The sequence below is a fragment of the Pieris napi genome, chromosome 4 (genome assembly GCF_905475465.1).
Source record: "Pieris napi chromosome 4, ilPieNapi1.2, whole genome shotgun sequence".
NCBI lineage: Eukaryota > Metazoa > Arthropoda > Insecta > Lepidoptera > Pieridae > Pieris > Pieris napi.
This window is the reverse complement of record NC_062237.1, coordinates 9648984-9666578: the sequence shown is the minus strand read 5'-3', so window position 1 is coordinate 9666578 and position 17595 is coordinate 9648984. Positions and strand designations below refer to the sequence as shown.

The 17595-nt window shown below is 33.3% G+C and overlaps 1 protein-coding gene across 1 annotated transcript in view; it reads left to right on the top strand.

Moving 5' to 3' along the window:
- The window catches only part of LOC125048765 (matrix metalloproteinase-2-like), a 141049-nt gene extending 124741 nt beyond the window's left edge, over window positions 1-16308 (top strand). The window contains exons 5-12 of the mRNA XM_047647635.1: window positions 6532-6681; window positions 10740-10885; window positions 12267-12425; window positions 12541-13106; window positions 13723-13864; window positions 14067-14226; window positions 14327-14430; window positions 14711-16308. Coding sequence (XP_047503591.1) covers window positions 6532-6681; window positions 10740-10885; window positions 12267-12425; window positions 12541-13106; window positions 13723-13864; window positions 14067-14226; window positions 14327-14430; window positions 14711-14982 — 1699 coding nt within the window. The 3' untranslated portion in view covers window positions 14983-16308. The remainder of the gene's footprint in view (window positions 1-6531; window positions 6682-10739; window positions 10886-12266; window positions 12426-12540; window positions 13107-13722; window positions 13865-14066; window positions 14227-14326; window positions 14431-14710) is intronic.
- The last annotated feature ends 1287 nt before the right edge of the window (window positions 16309-17595 follow it).

The following is a 17595-nucleotide window of genomic DNA, read 5'->3' as shown; positions in this document are numbered from 1 at the left end:
CTTACGCAACCAGTCAACCTTCAAACACTAGGTAGGTACCCAAAGTTAGGTGGAATATGAGTGAGCCAGAACCTGTAATAATCCTGGCGGGAGATAAGAAAAATACAATGTACCTATGTAACCAGTCAACCTTCAAACACTGCCCAAAGTTAGGTGGAATACCTGTAATAATCATAGCAGGTGATAGGTAACCATACAATGTTCACAATAACCAGAAACCAGAGCTCCGAGACCCCACCACAATGTAGCCGACCAGAAACCAGAGCCCCAAGACCCACCGCCACACACATCGCACTACCCAAACACTCTAAACGCGATTTACTATGAACACCAAAAAACACCAACATAACATGAACCCTCAAACACCCACTAACACCTACCACACAGATCTCTCATTACACCGGTACAGTTTCTCTGTAATATGTGTAAAAAAAAAATATTCTACCTATAAAACTTAATTACGGTAATCGCGAAATATTTTACATACATCTATGGAAATAATAATATTGAAACACGCAGAAATGATGCTACCCTGTAGAACTTCACAAGAAGTAATTCTTATGTTGCCAGTAATAATCCTTTTCCGAACTTGCGACTAGATGTAATGAAATCTCAATCGACAAAACTGAAGACAAAAGTTTGTTAGACAGTTTCTACGCTGGCAATTGCACCCTTTGCTCTAAACTTCAATTGGCACTTTAAAAATTCAAGACAAACGCTTTTAGCGCACGATGTCGGGGAGCTGTAAAAATAACCCCCACTTAGCGAGGTGTAACTGCGGTCACGTCAAACAGTGGCGTTGACTTTGCGAATGGGTTATTGGATAGATAAACTACAACACCACTTTGTGAGACACGCTTTTGTAATAACACAACTGTCTGAAACACAACTTTAATCATACAATTTTTAAGTATATTTTTGTAACTTTCGTACAAAATGAACAAAGATTCGAAAGATTCAAAATTATATTTCGTAAAGGCATTCTTTTGGCCTGGTTTTAACTAAATAAGTTCTATTTTTTCGAATGGCAACTTTTATAAGGTGATGATTACCCGTCACGTTAAAGATTTCTTATTAATATTTACATAAGTGATAATTTTGAATTATTTCATAAACATATTACCCTCTATATAAAGATATTTTTCGTTATTGTCAAAAGAGTATCTTACTTAGCAGCTATCTACTTGGGGTTGTTCCAAATACACATTTTCATAGTAATTTTGCAAATTTATGACTAGCAAAAATGAAGAAGCAAATTCACAGCTTAAGTAAGACATGATGATATCTTCAATCATTTTCTTTTTGTATTTATCTTTTAGCTTTTATTTAAACAAAGTAGGTTTGATATGAAAATTTTACGCTCTGCCAAATCACTCAGATAGTTATGGTATGGTAAAAAACATTTCAAATCGGTAAACATAAAACATATTATTATTTTTCTATATAAATAGATTGTCGACATCAAAACCTAGAAGCCGAGGGGAAATTAAATATAATATTAAGAAAGTGAATTACTGTTCTATCATTACCGCTTGCAGCAGACGCCTCAAGTTTCCAATTATATCTCTTTCAGTTTAGCCAACTCATATAAAAGTTCTAACTACTCGTGTCTTTAGATCCCGACGCTTCATGTAAGACTATAACCTTTCAAAACTTATCTATATCCACTTATATTGCACTCTACGGTGCGGTAATTTAAAAACTTATTACAAATTTAATTAAACTAATTCCTAAAAGTACGTTGTGAGCGTATTCAGTTCTATGCTTAAAGTGTTCTTAGTTCTTTAATATGGTAATAATTTTAAAATTAGAATAATGCTCATTCAAAACAGAAATCACTTTTTGTTCTTACTAGTAACTTAAATTTTTTTATATTGTACGTGTATTAAAGTTTGTAATTTCGTACATTGGATCATATTTCAAATTAAACGCGTGTATAATAAATAATATTAGTAGAGAGACTGTAAGAATTTCATCGTTACTAACGAATATGATTCGTCTTTGATATTGACTTTGACAAGTCTTATAACTGTATTAGGTAGTGGAATCTTTTATTACGTACTGGACGCATGCTTCAATATTAAGAATTTTTCTTCAAGAATAATTTATATTAAAGATATTTAAAAAACTGTTAATACACATCAAATTATTTATTAAGAGAATTTGATATAAATAAAAGTGACTTAAAAATTCTAGTCGAAATATTCCGATAACAACAATTCTGTATTTAAATAAAACATGAAATAATCTATAAAGTGAGTGGTAAACCTACTGTACAATGAAACGGTGGTATCGATACAAAAGGTCATAAAATATGCATAAATATGAAACGGGCAACTGTTTAAAACATTAAGTGTTGTACACATGTGGTTTTATTGTTTTTAATAATACGTAAATTCACTGTTTGTCTTGTGTTCAGCTGAACCGCAGTTCGTTTCATTGTTATATTTTGCGATATTGCACGAATCGGAACCGCAGTCACGTTACGGTTATGAATATCAAAAAGTGCTAACTCCGATGGCCAATGCAATGTTGCTGAAATATCATTTCAATTTCGTGACAATTCCATGACGGAAAAGCGAGAGAGCGGTAATAAGCTATTACGCTCATAACGAAGTTACTCTCAGCTTAATTCTACCTTCCAGCGTCGGACCGAATTCACTAATTTCCCATATGTATCCGTTACCACATTGCGACTGATTTGGGATAAGTTAGTAATAACATGGAGTTTGTGGGAGTTAGTACAGTTATATGTGAGGCATAAACTAGGCGTAATGATAATTGAATTATAGTACTTCCGTATGCTTAGGTAAACCTTTATTACCTACGATTTAATGTAGCCGACACTTTTCGTGTGTTTCTCGAAAATACACTTTTCGTGTTTCTGTTTCATTTAAGTCTTCTAGGTTTTGTGGTCCCTTGTGCCAACCAAACGATTATTGTTTCGTCGGAGATCGAACCTGCTTCTTTGTTGAGAAAAAAATAAATGTAATTTAACGAGGTTAGATGAAATCAATAATAGTAAAATTACGTTGGTCAACGATCTCTAATATGGTTGCAAACATGCTGTTTCTATGTAATGTTTTTATTACATTACCTGCATTACTTATTTTTAGTAGTAAAACAATGTGTTTCTAAAAACGTACAATGCACAAATATTTCCAATTTAATTTCGAATTGAAAAATTATAAAAAACTATATAAAGAATCTAGGATATTTCTTTACAATAAGTGTCGTATGGAAAATTGGTATAATTTTAAAGTGAGATATCGTGCAGACTCTACACTGTATCCTTCATTGAGAGTTGCATTAAATCCTTTTCTCCGACGGAGAATCGAGAGATCGACTAGCATTGAATCCCCAGTGCACATCAATGCCTATTGCTACGTCGCTTATCTACAATATACGAGTCGAGTGCAGCGTCGTGGGAGACAGGATTTCAATGAGATACCCCTGCATATTATACCCCCATTATATACTCGTCTATTAGCGAACGATCGAGAAAAGTACAGTTGATGTTAAAGCATCGCATATCATACCATATCGTACTGTGAGGGTATGTAGGGTAGGTATTAGTAATACATAGGAGTATATTCTAGGGATTGGTATGTGTTGTTTTTACAATTATCTTTATACGGGAGATGAGACTTTCAATAGAAATATCGAATCGTCGTTTTTTAATTCTAAAACATGCCGGTTTTCTTTCGATGTTTTTGTTACCTTAATATAATTTTCATTTATATTTGTATCATTTAAGTTTTTATTGGACCGTTGAGATATCAAACAAATCAATTTATCTCAGATACTCTAGAATGTGATGCTCTTTTTGGCGAAAACCTCCTCCGAATCCCGCCATATCTGTCTGTTCTGTACCACTCTATGCCATCAGTTTCCTGCTTATTAAATAAAAATGCATTGCTTTTCAACGTACAAATAAAACGTACGTACTACATTTCCACATCTCTCAAGGCATTTTGGAACTCTTACAATAATTTGTTACGTTCTATTAACCATCCTATTCAAGTAAAGCGATAAAAACCTAATATTTCTGAATAATATATGGATACTCTACCATTTTTTTCGATTTCAAAATGGATACCATCCATATGCTCATGAAGTTGACATTTGTCGAACGCCGATATCAGAGGGTTCCTAACACGCCACGGGGGACCGAATCCCGCTGACATTTTATTATTTTTATGCTAATATCCAACCCTTAAAAAGTAATTGCAAAATATCTTATTTGCTGCGCGATTTTAACTACAGATAATTTTTACGCTTCCCTTCTATTACCGTAAGATATAAAATTATATTTTATTCGTGTAAGTTTCAACGTCTTGGGTATATAAAATGTCGGGGAATACGGACGAGTAATTTTAATGGCGCACTGACAGATTATTTCAGAAAATTAAATTTTAGCTCGTTGGACGCAGACCATAAAGTTCATGCTTACAAATCTCTTTGTTATGACATCGTAACGAGATTATGTCCATTTCGTGAAGACGTAGCTGTGTCGTCATGTCGCATGTTTTATTTCGCGTAATAAACGCGGGGCGCGGCCTCTGCCGAATTATACAATGCGATGTTATTATCGACTACGCATCGCCTCACTTTATCACCAATAAATCAAATAATGAACATACGTATTCGATATATCCCAAATACTCATTCAAATGCAAATTAAGCGATATATAGGTTATAGCTATCTGCTTAATTGCGTAGCGATTGTCGTAGTCTTCCTTTCAAAGTGATCTGTTTCAGAACTGATCATGTTAATATTTTGTGTATAAAAACTAAAGGAATTGTATATAAAAATATTGTACCAAAAAAATATATATTTTTACTGAAAAGCAAGTCGGTTCGCGAGCTTTAACTTTTTTAACTTTTGAAACAAAGAACAAAGCATTCCCGTTTAGCATTGCGAGAGAAGTCAATCAAGAACTAAGTTAATTAATTTCTCGTCAACAGTTGCTACAACGAGGTAGCCTTAGAGTCACGTGTTCACGTGGCCCGGTAGCTGTGCACGTGCCTCGACACTGACTTAAGGTTTCTGTTTACTTATAACTGGAAATAGCCATGAGCAATGAAGTCCTTTAAAGCACTCGTAACTTACCAAGGCCCTCACGTTTTCCTTAAGATTGGTACTTTATATTTTTGGATTTACGCCTACTTTCATCTCTTTTGTATTTGGTATTTAATTACCTTTAATTATTAGTCTTACAAATAATAATATCATTGTAAATTTAGTTATTGCCTAATTCCGCGTTCATTGACTGCTTTGTCAAAGGATTTATGTGTTAAATTAAAATAAGCCATAACTTATTCTGCATCCATTGTTTCCGCGTGGCATTAAAACAGTGGGTTGAAAATGTGGTTGCAAATTTCATCAAAGGGATGCAATTACCAACTTGTCTGTTATATTGCAAAACAACGAGCCATGTTCTAATGGCAATAATTTTAGAATGGTTTCCATCAGCCGGACAGTACTGAAATATTTCATTAAATGACTCGATTACATATTTCACACAACGTATAACAGTGACACAAATGAAAATTCTGTTCGTAACATAGACAGCAGACGCTGTCCCGTATTTCCCATGTGTCCCCTAATAACGTTATTGAAATAATAATTAACTACAGCAATGACCAACAGTCCAGTCGTGTTGGTTAGTTTTAATTACCCGCGAAAACGATATTTTATACAACATAACGTGTCGCGTGAAAATTAACTTCATATTTTATCTGTAATGTTATTTAGACGTTTAATTATGTAGGGATTTATGTGATGCAATTACAGGGTATTTTAAAAATACCTGAATAACACCTATGTATTTAAAAAAACTAGCGCCGTAACCTCTCAAGGTCAGATTTCTACATTTGTTTATGATGGTTTATAGCAGCCATATGTGCCCGACACGTACGAGCAAGAACCGGGGATCGAACCTACGGCCTCAAGGTCAATTTAATTTCGGATAGTCGCTCGCTGATACCACTGCTCTAACAAACGTGTTAGCTTAGTCCAAAAGTGACAATAACTATGTAATTAGAACATTCTAATAAATAATTGACTTAGGACATACTCAAGCTTTTGTCGAAAGTAATTTTCGTGATTTAAATAATCACTTAATCCTTTGATTAAAATTGCGTAGGACTAATGAAGTCACTTTGGCCATGACAACGCATAAATTCAACGTAATAACGTCTAGGCGAGTAAAATGGTGTGCAGTATTTTTCTGTTACGAACTCTGTAACAATTCTGGATGAGTATTACAAATAAAATATGCATTGAGTACCTACTTGCATTTAAGTTTCATACTCATTCTGTAACAAAATTTAATATTCTAATGAAAAACTCTGTAATTCTATAATTATAAATGTAAATGGAATTTGTTAAGTACCTAACTTGCATTTCGAAGCAAAATTTCTTAAAAAGCACAAATCAACATTTCAATGAATAAACTAAGCGTGTTATCAACCAATAACCGCAACTTATTTAAAATGTATGTTCTAAATTTAAATTCTTGTTTACAGCTTGTCTCAAGCCCGTCGGCCGTCTCAACTGGACCCTCACATAACAAGAAGTGTGCTGGCTCGCGCCCTCGACGTCTGGGAGCAAGCTTCAAGGCTCACCTTCACAGAAGTCAACTCAGACGACGCTGATATTGTCGTATCATTTGCCAAGTAAGACAATATGTATCTCGATAGTAAACTTAATACTTACAACACAGTAAATTAACATCCTATCGGCAAATAGCGGCTGGTTTAATTCATACTTACAACACAGTAAATTAAGATCCTATTGGCAAATAGCGGCTGGTAAAATCAGTGTTTTTTGCGTTTCTTCTTGTTTCGGAAACTGAGAGTATGTGTGAATAAAGTAACTTAAAGTAGTAAATTCGCTTCTTGATTCATTGTACTGATAATAAATAATAATCAAGCGAGGATTTGGAGACACGTCCTATCCATTTTAAGGGGATTTGTGAGGTCTCGTGCGAGGCATCACAATAAGTTACAGACAATATAACGTAGGAGAGAATCAACGCATTTTATTGAGATTTCGAAGGTTATCGATGTTTTTAATGCATCACTAAGAATTTTGATTTTTATCGAACTATAATGGTGGTGAGGTAATGAAGGTTGTGGTGTTTGTATGTATAATTTATTGGATCAAGTTCATAGAAACCTAGAAAGAAAGTCACTTTAAAATATTTAAAATCTTATATGTTTAATTGACAAAGATTTTGCTTACTTGAAGGAATAGAAATACCAATTTAGAATACCTAACTACATAGCAACCGACACTCTTTAATTAATAGTAACAATATAACTGGTAATCAACAATAAAAAAACCTATAACGTATCAAGACACACTATCCTTAAGCTAGTAGGTTTTAGGAAAGTTCATGCCTTTGAATTTAGAGTACCTTTGAACAACAATGGTAAAAACACTGTTTGTTGGCCGTTACCTTTTCAACTCGCTACACGATTCCAGTACAAACGTGACTTGCCAAACTCACTTTGCTATTGATCTAATAGTCCTATATACGGCAAATTGCTTCGGGAGGTCGTTGTCAAAGGAAATATACACATTCAAAGTCCGTGCTAAAAGTTATTAGGAAAAGAGATGCGATAAGGTAGCTTACTCACTAGATACGCTTTTAAAAAAGCTTATACTAGCGTAGATAATGTCCGAAAGAGAGAATTGCAATTTTATGTATCAAGTATTATAGCAATTTAGTGCCAGTCGGCTTAAATAAGAAGAAAAAAGATATTTTTTAAAGAATTTAACCCTGCTGCTGCTTTTTCATAAAAGTCACAAAGAAAAGAAGAATAACACCAAAATCATCTTTTACAATTTTTTTCTTTTTCTCAAATAGATAGATTTCTAACCTTTCCTTTTACTCGTTTTTCTCATTTCTTTGTTCATATTAACATTCTGTCTAGCCTTAATAATATAAAACCCGAAATAACAAAATCAAATGATGTTGTAAAATCCCTTTTAAAAATAGAACGCGCAACGACATTACAAAAGTCGAGAGCTGCATCTGAAATGAGGATACAAAGTTTCCTTTATTAGATCACCGTTCAACGCGACATGAGAAACTACCCTCAACAAAAACCACAATAAGGACATATTGCGACCAACATATTGCGTCCACGTCAAAACTTACAGCCTGAACTTTTATCGTCTAGACTAGAGCTTGTGTCAAATTAAAACGCATATAATTACTGTAACATCATCACATTATAGACTAGTTATATAATCTTTAGCTTTTGTTTTTTTGCAAAACTTAAATTATATTTTATGGTTTTGTATCTGCTTTAGGAGTACTGAAACTTACAACATAAATTGAAGAAGCCAGAGCTCCTTAAGTTATTCGGGTAATGAACGTTTAACGGAATGAACAGATAAAGTGCAGCGTGGTATCTAATAAATTTATTACACTCCTCCCGTAAACAATAAGTTTGTCAGTTACTAACTATTGACCATTGAAAACCCTAAAAATTAAATAAATGAAATTTCAAGCCGGAAAAATCTAGACGAAATCTTCCTTCATTTATACATATCTTATATATAATATCTTAGATAGTTTTGGAATGCACTGAATCAGATCAAGTTGAATTTCATTAGAAGATTGAAAGGAAGAAACTTAACAATCCCATTAAAAAACAAGATTAATGTTATAAACGTACGAGTATTATTTAATTCAGTAATTTAACACTTGCGAGAAAACATTACACCAAATATTAAGCATAACATCGTTAAGTTTTATTTTAAATCTCAAAGTTTACCAAATCCTAACGATGATTCTAATTCTTCATGGCATATATATTAAAAGTAACGAAACATAATTATAAATGGAGGTGTTTTATCACCAGCTCTCATTGGCAATTGAGCTGGGGAGTAATAAATCATCCCCTACTCGGAAACTTTCCATTTTGAAGCTATTAAATTTGATGGGCAGTGTCAACGCGGGACTGTCGCATTTTATTGAACTACGAGAAACTAGTTTATCATCGACGGTGTGTTGCTGATTACTATCCACTTTAATAAACGAATAAATACTCAAAAGAATTGCTGCGTTCTTTCACGCGCACTAATGTTTAATTACCTTTAAAATCTACTGATTGTATTTGTAGTTGTTTTCATAGATAGGGATTAAAATATTTATTACGTAGCAAGAGGTGATAAATAGGTTTATGAAAATTTATACATTTTATAATAAAGTCATCTTGTGACTGATTTTTTATTATAACGCACTTTTACCTATTAGAGACGTGTAGGTAATTTATTTAATCAAATAGGAGAATACAAGTTTATTAATAATAATAATAATGTATTTATTGCGAGAATATGGAACAAAATGTGTAAGGTGGTACAATCGTAAGTTCGCATATTCTGTCACACACAATGGCGCGCAAATTTGTCTTTAAAGGAATTTTACATTTTACATTATTAGTCAAATGAATTGGTCACTTCTTATATTATTTGTATCGTACATATCATATCATACTTTATGAAATTTATATCAACTACAGTGTCTCACGCAAATAATCATTTATTGAATAGTACATTTAAGTTAGTATATAAATGTCATTCGAATCACTGAGATTGTATGAAATTCGATGGAGATGTTAAGAATCGTAACGGAGAAACTATTGGACGTTACTTGAACTTTTTTAGTGCTATCTATACCTACTGTTTATGGTAGTGTCTTCCAAAGCTGTGGTGGTAATAGATTCGTTACTTGTTAGTATTATGATGTTTTTAACCAAAACAGCCATATAAAAAACAATCTGACTTTAACAATCGCATTTAAATGCTAAATTTCAAAATATATGTAGGCATCGAAAGCTTTAGTCGTTACTGAAGCAAAAATGATTAGGTGGTGAGTGAGACTGAACACCCGAGGGAGGCAAGTTTGATTGCTCCGTACCTACGTCCTCCACACTTGTTTGTCGCATAATGAATACATTACTCTAGGCCAACTATTCTCATTATAAGTCTGTGTATTCAGTTTAATTATTGGTTAATTAGAATTTTAGACATTAGAAAAATTGAAGGTCAGTAAGATCTATGATGGCAATATACAGAAAGAAACAAAAGTAAATACAGTGTATACTCTTTATAACATCATTCGTTATAAAAAGAAAAAGCCAACAACGTTACAAAGAATCAACGAAAGACTCAACCTTTTTTATTTGGTTTAACCCAATACCCATACAATAATATCCTCTCCCTATAACGAAATCCCTCTATAACGAATAAAAATGCTCTGTCCCTTGAAATTCGTTATAAAGAGTTTACACTGTAATGTTTCATGTGATTAGTGGACCATGACTAATCTAATATACCTATATAATTCTCCTGACACGGAGTTTGTAATAAAAGCTCCTTCGAAATGGCTCGACCGATTTTCGTTAAATTTTGTGGGCATATCGGTTAGGTCTGCGAATCGGACAACATGTATTTTTCACCTCCCGAAATGTTAAGGGTGGGTCCACCCCTAAATTTTATTTTTTAGACCAATGTTTTTGTATTTATTTTTTTATGATACAGCATACAAAAATACATACAACCCTTAATTTTCACCCCTCGATCAAACCCTATTTGTTTATAGTAGAGATAGTTATTTTTATTTAACTAAAAACATGTAAAAATTATTAGAAAAATAGTTTTATCATTTTTGATTAAAGTAAAAATTAAACTTTTAAATTTAGAATTCCTTAATTTTCAGACGTTACCATGACGACGCCTATCCATTCGACGGGAGGGGCTCGATTCTTGCGCACGCGTTTTTCCCGGGCACAGGTCGTGGAGGTGATGCTCACTTTGATGACGATGAACTGTGGCTACTGCAACCCAAAAACGACGACGAAGAAGGTATTGTCACTTAAATATTAATTTTTGCGTATTTATGCATATAATTTTTTTTATATAAAATGTAGTCAAAGAGTTAAAGTTTACTATTTAAAATATATATTTGGTTAACTTACGCATTTGAAAAATCACTTGTTGTTGTTCATAGTTTGATATACATAAATTTTCTCAAAAGTATACCTGTAACGCACAGCTTAATTTTAAACAAATAAAAAAATATATAAAGATTATTATCGCCCATATAAAATAAAACAGATACTATTGCAATGCAAAATATCTTAAATCAAATTTTGGACACGATCACTACCAGTTTCGTAATCCGATACATGTGCGAGCTTAAATCGATGCACACGTGTAGCCTAAGCTCTGCAAACAGCTAATACACACTAATTGAAACCCTACCATAATCGTGTTTGTTAGTAAAACAATATTGATCTTTATTACTATCAATACACGGTTATGTAAAAAGCTTTATTAACGAGTTTGTATTAGAAGCCTCGTGTATCTCAAAGAATAACAACTAGCTCATTATTTGCCCTCGACAAAATGTAAGGAGCTTTTAAAATATCAAACTCGTTAAATCTTTCACTGTGTATGATTGAATTTATGGTAAACATTTGTCTTTTGCTTCAATTTAAAATAAAATGTATGTGCTTGCAAATTAATGCTTATCTATGCATTATGCTTATCTATTTAACACGAACCCTATAAAGCTAGTTAGTTAATTAACTGTCGAAACTAGTTTTTCCGTGAAAAGTCGATGTTCGGAAATGAGCATGTCGCGGTCAGCTTCGTTTTGACATGCAAATGACTAGGCGTGGTTATACCTATATTACTGTTTAAGCTTGTTTATACCTACTAAAACCATCAATAGTTGCATGTCTTATATTAAGTTTTACATACTAAAAAAATATTTCGATATTTGAAAATAAAATAAATCAATGGCGCTACAACCTTTTTGGGTCTGGTCCTCAGATTTCTGTATCTGTTTCATGATCATTTGTTAATCTAATAGGCAAGTAGACGCCCTCGACTTTTTGGGTCTAAGGCAAGCCGGATTTTTCACGATGTTTTCCTTCACCGATCGAGCTAATGTTAAATGAGCACATAGAAAGAAAGTCCATTGGTGCATAGCCGGTGATCGAACCTACGACCTCAGACTCTCATGAGTCACACGCTGGAGGCACTAGACCAACACTGCTCATAATTTCGATATTATAGACCATCAATTAATGTGGAAATTTGATTTAATTGAATGGTTATTACTCTGTTACACCTTTAACTTTTTTAATCTTAAAAAAAACAATACACTAAGAAAGATCAAAATTCTCATTTATCAAAATAGCAAACTCAAATTACGTTCATCATTCAATAAATCTTCCAGGAACATCGTTGTTCGCGGTCGCGGCTCATGAATTTGGTCATTCCTTGGGCCTCAGTCACAGTTCTGTAAAAGGAGCTTTGATGTTCCCGTGGTATCAAGGTATCCAGCCCAACTTCGCATTACCTGAAGATGATCGCAATGGCATACAGCAAATGTATGGTAAGTGAGACCTCATTACAAAATAATTCAGGAGCTTTTACTTTTATCGAAATAAACAATTCTACGCAAGATACTTCCATTTCAACATATTGAATTAAAAAATATTTTATTTTAGGTCCTAAAGTAAAACGGACTTGGGCGAAGATTCCTTACTACCGACCGGTCGAGACGCCACCGCCCACAACCACTACAACAACTACCACCACCACTACAACTAGACGGCCATACATTTACCATCATCACCCTGAACGGCATCCGAACCACCGCTACACTCCCCAATACCCTCGACCTCCGAGTAAACCATATTACCCAGACAGAAACCCGTACCCCGATCGACCACGTTACCCAGAAAAATCCAACCCGTATCCGGAACGGCCATACTACCCAGAACGAAGGCATTACAATAGTAGCGAAGACCATCCTCGAAGGACCCACAATCATTATCCTCGTACCGAATCAACCACGCACCCTACCACCTACCGTCCTAAATACCCTCATGTGAGACCTGAATATCCCACGAATCCACGCCAAAATTACCCAACAGATGCGGACTATCCTAAAAAGAAGCCGGTCTATCCAAAAACCACAACACCAAAGCCGTCGGACAAGCCTGACACGTGCGATACGAGTTACGATGCTGTTAGTTTGATACGAGGGGAACTTTTCATATTTAAGAACAGAGTAAGTCTATAGTAGTACTAAAATCATTTTCTTTTTGTGTTTATATGACCCACAACGTGTCTAAATGTAGAGAATGTAGTCTATGTTCTAGAAAAAATAAATCAGTGGCGCTACAACCTCTTTAGGTCTTGGCCTCAGATTTCTGTTCTGTTATGTTATCTGTTTCATGTTCATTTTTAAATCTAAGAGGCAAGTAGGTAATCATCCTCCAGTGCCTGACACACGCCGTCGACTTTTTGAGTCTAAGACATGTCGGTTTCCTCCCGATGTGTTCCTTCACCGTTCGAAATGTTAAATGCGCACATAGATGGAACGTCCATTGGTGCACAGTCGGGGATCGAACCTACGACCTCAGGTATGAGAGTCGCACGCTGAAGCCACCGGCCAACACTGCTCTATGTTCTAGAAAGTCCACATTAATTTAAATTACACCAGCGTAAGAAACTTAAACAAGTTCGCGTGTTTTTTCATGAAACCTAAAAATTTCTATAGCAGCTCTGAATAATCGACGAGAACCTTTACGTATGTTCAATGACTATCTAGTATTGTGAAAAAAAAATTATTAGCGACACATTTACATAAGTTGTAAAATTTTTACCATCTTCGACTTTTTTAGTATCACTGGAGAATTGGTGCTAATGGGCGGTACCCGGGATATCCTTTAGAAATATCAAGAATGTGGTCACTTCTACCAAATAACCTATCACATGTGGACGCTGTTTATGAAAGGCCGGATAGAAAGATTGCTATTTTTGTTGGTATGTATACTTGACACTTCCATTAAATTTACGTGCATATAAGTTGCTATTTATATAGTATAAATGATAATGATAATATTTCTTATAAGACCTACTGATATCCTAGAAATTCATGTATTATTTCCAAGTTAACCATGACATCAGAACAGTTTTTCCCTTAAAAAGCCTTTTCAAGAAAACTAAATGAATCTTTATTTTTCAGGAAGAGAATTATACCTGTTCGATTCACAATATCTGGTGCCGGGTTATCCTAAGAAGTTAGTTGAACTGGGCTTACCGGACAGTCTTAATAAATTAGACGCTGCGATGGTCTGGGGACACAACGGAAAGACGTACTTCTACAGTGGCACTATGTATTGGAAGTAAGTTATACTAAAACTTTTTTTGTCAAAAAGAAAATAAACTATTTCCATACAAATTTATTGTCCTGACACTTTAATCAAAAATGTCACTAAATTTCAGGTTTGATGAAGAAATTGGTCGTGTTGAATTAGATTATCCAAGAGATATGTCGATGTGGAAAGGCGTAGGCTACAATGTTGACAGCGTATTTCAATGGAAAGATGGTAAGTCCCTAACTACAAGTAAATTATGATTGTTAAATTATAATTTGTCATAGTGGCAACATATTTTTAAAATGCTTTTTTCTTATTTTCCAAAATCAGAAAGACTATAAATATAAAAATAAAATTTCCTTTATTTCTAGGTTTTCACACTATCACAGATAAATCGATAGTCCAATTTTGCAAAAACTAAAATTGATCAAGTGATAACTAGTATCATATAACGTACCAATATCAAGGCAAGGATACTTCTGTAAACATTAAACTTATATTTGTTCCACAGGTAAAACCTACTTCTTCAAAGGCAAAGGTTTTTGGAAATTCAATGACCTCCAAATGCGCGTCGAGCATGAAAAGCAATATTCTTCAGCTCAGTACTGGATGGCGTGTTCAGGTGAAAGAGCAGGTCGTCGAGCTCCATTCCGTGCTCCCCCCGCTCCGGGATCCACGCTGAGATCACCAAGTTCCGCCCCACTTAGTACTTCAAATATTTCTATTTGTCTATTTTCTCTAGTAGCATCTTTTTTAGTAAAGAACATTGTAAAATATTTATAAAATTTATCGCTTATGCATAATACGGCTAGTAGAACTGATATAACAAGTACATATCGATATTATGTCTGAGTTTAGGCTTAGGATTAAAATTGCGCAAACACTACACTGCCTTTTAGTATTAAATTGAATGCCCATATTATCGTATCTTGTAGGATAATTTAAGGTAGGAATTTAGTTTTTATTGTATGTACATTTTGATCTCAATATGATCGAGTGCTTGTTTCATTATGAATTGTAAGGTACATAACACCATTTATTTAGCTGTTGTACAGATCGTGTTCTATATCGATGTCAGTATGTAGCAATATACGTTAATTCCTTTTATTTGTCTATTTAATATTATAGCTTTCGTGTGACAATTTGAGTTCTATGTATTCCAATATGTACACAATACCTATTACATATAGTAATGCATAGATTATTTTGAAAACATGTAAGTAGTACATATTTAGCGCGCATAAAAGTGTAATATTTAAATAAAAACTACTTAATATATTATCTTTAACAGTAATAAAAATGTTACATTTAAAACAAATTATGTATATATTCATAGAAGTAACTAAGATCTATTATCTGCATACTCTTTTAATAGTTCACGAATTCAACGTGTTTTTTAAAATAATCATGTAAATATATTCACGTCAAACTTTTAGAAAAATCCAGATAAACCTACACAAGAATGCCTTAACTAATTATATAATAAGTTTATGTATAATTAATGTGATGAAATGTGTAACAATTACAAAGTTATAAATAAAACTATTGTACATTCACTCATGCTGGTTAGAGGTACACATACTCGGTAATATGTAAATTGTAATTGTAGATTTTTTCTTATTAATATTGAATAATCTAAGATCGTATAAATAATAATAAATAACTTTTATAAAATCTTACAGTCCGTAGTAGATTTTTAACTATGATGTGCTTTTTGTGTGCAATGTTTACGTGAAAATTAGAATTAAGGTTATATAAGAAAATTATTTTAGAAACTTGCGTCAACCTAATATATATTTTGTTTACACTACAATATTAAAAAAATAAGTGCCACGCAAAAAGCTTTGAGTGAGTTATACAGCCAAATGAATATTTTTAATGTCAATAGATATGTTTATGTAAGAATGAACACAAATACAAAATATTTCAAAACGGAGCTCTATAACATGAATATGGTGCTTTATATAGATAGTTATTTGTACAGAATAAATTTGTATTTGTATTTTTATACATAATAGATGTTTACTCAAGTATAAACACATTTTTATTGGAAAAGTATATAGGAAGTCCATTTAGCTGTACCTAATCATTAAAATACTTAGATGAGAACAATGTTTTTTGTTTATAATTGTAAATACAAAATGCATTGAGTCTGAGTTTTAAATCTACACTCATAATGTTTTACACTCATCATAATTTTTAAACATGAAATTATTTAATTGTAGAACAATTTTATAGTATCTTTATTTATGTAGTATTTCTCGAACCGCTCATGCAATATTTTAGTTGATTTAAGTTCACAACATTTTACAATTGTCACAAAATAAAATAATTTAATAATTACTGTGATATTTACTTTTATTGAAATGCCATTAATAACTGGCAATAAAATAATTCAAAATTGTGTAATCCTAATACTAATTAATTATTACTCAATATGTAACTGCTATTTATAAGTTTTAGATTATTTACATTTAAGGGAAAATATAAAATTATAAATATATGGATTTTATTTATAGTTATCTTAATTCCTTTTAAAGAATACCTATATGTTTCCGTCCATTGTGCGTTAAGTCCTGTCTAATTAAGCCAGTCCAGCGCCTTCCATAAGCTCATAAGTTTCCTGGGCACTTCGAAGTCGCTATGCCATTGCATGGCAGTGCCATTTTGGACTGTCAGCACTCCTCCTTTTGCAACCAACGCTGATTTTGGAGTTCTGTGGATCTTTGGCGACAACGCAATTGCGAGAAGGGCAAGATACGAATTTAATGCTGAAGTTATTAATTCCTAACCGCTGTACGGCTCTGGCTGTTTCGGTTAGAGAACCACATTTAAATTGAAAAATCGATCTGTGTGTGCCTAAATGTTGCTGTTGAGATCAAGACACAATATGCCAGCACCGAAACCACAACCTGTTTTTTCACATCATTTAGGGTCGATGTGTTAATTAGCGATACTATTACATGGCGCGACTATAAGCGGTTTTTATCGCCCTGTTTAGAATCGCTTTGAGTGTACTTAGTCTAGTCGACAAGTTGAAAATGGAACAAAATAGAGATACTGCTCTTAAAATTATGTGCGATAGCTCATTGGATCCGGAATGACGTCTAGAAAAATGTGCTAAAAGCGTGTATTAGCACATAAAAAATTGCAAAAGTTATAGACCATTAAAGATGAAAAAAAAATGGCATTTAGTTTTTTGCCAATATTTAATAAACTATTAATATTTAAGAAATTTCAAATAAAGATTCTGAAAGAGGAGGAAATTTCCAATAAAAAACTTCTGACTCCCAGAACTCTATCTCCATTACTTATAATGTTAATTTAACGCTGAAAATAGGTCTGCGGGTGACATTTTTAAGATTCGCGCGTGGCGTCAAAAGCGACTACGGCACA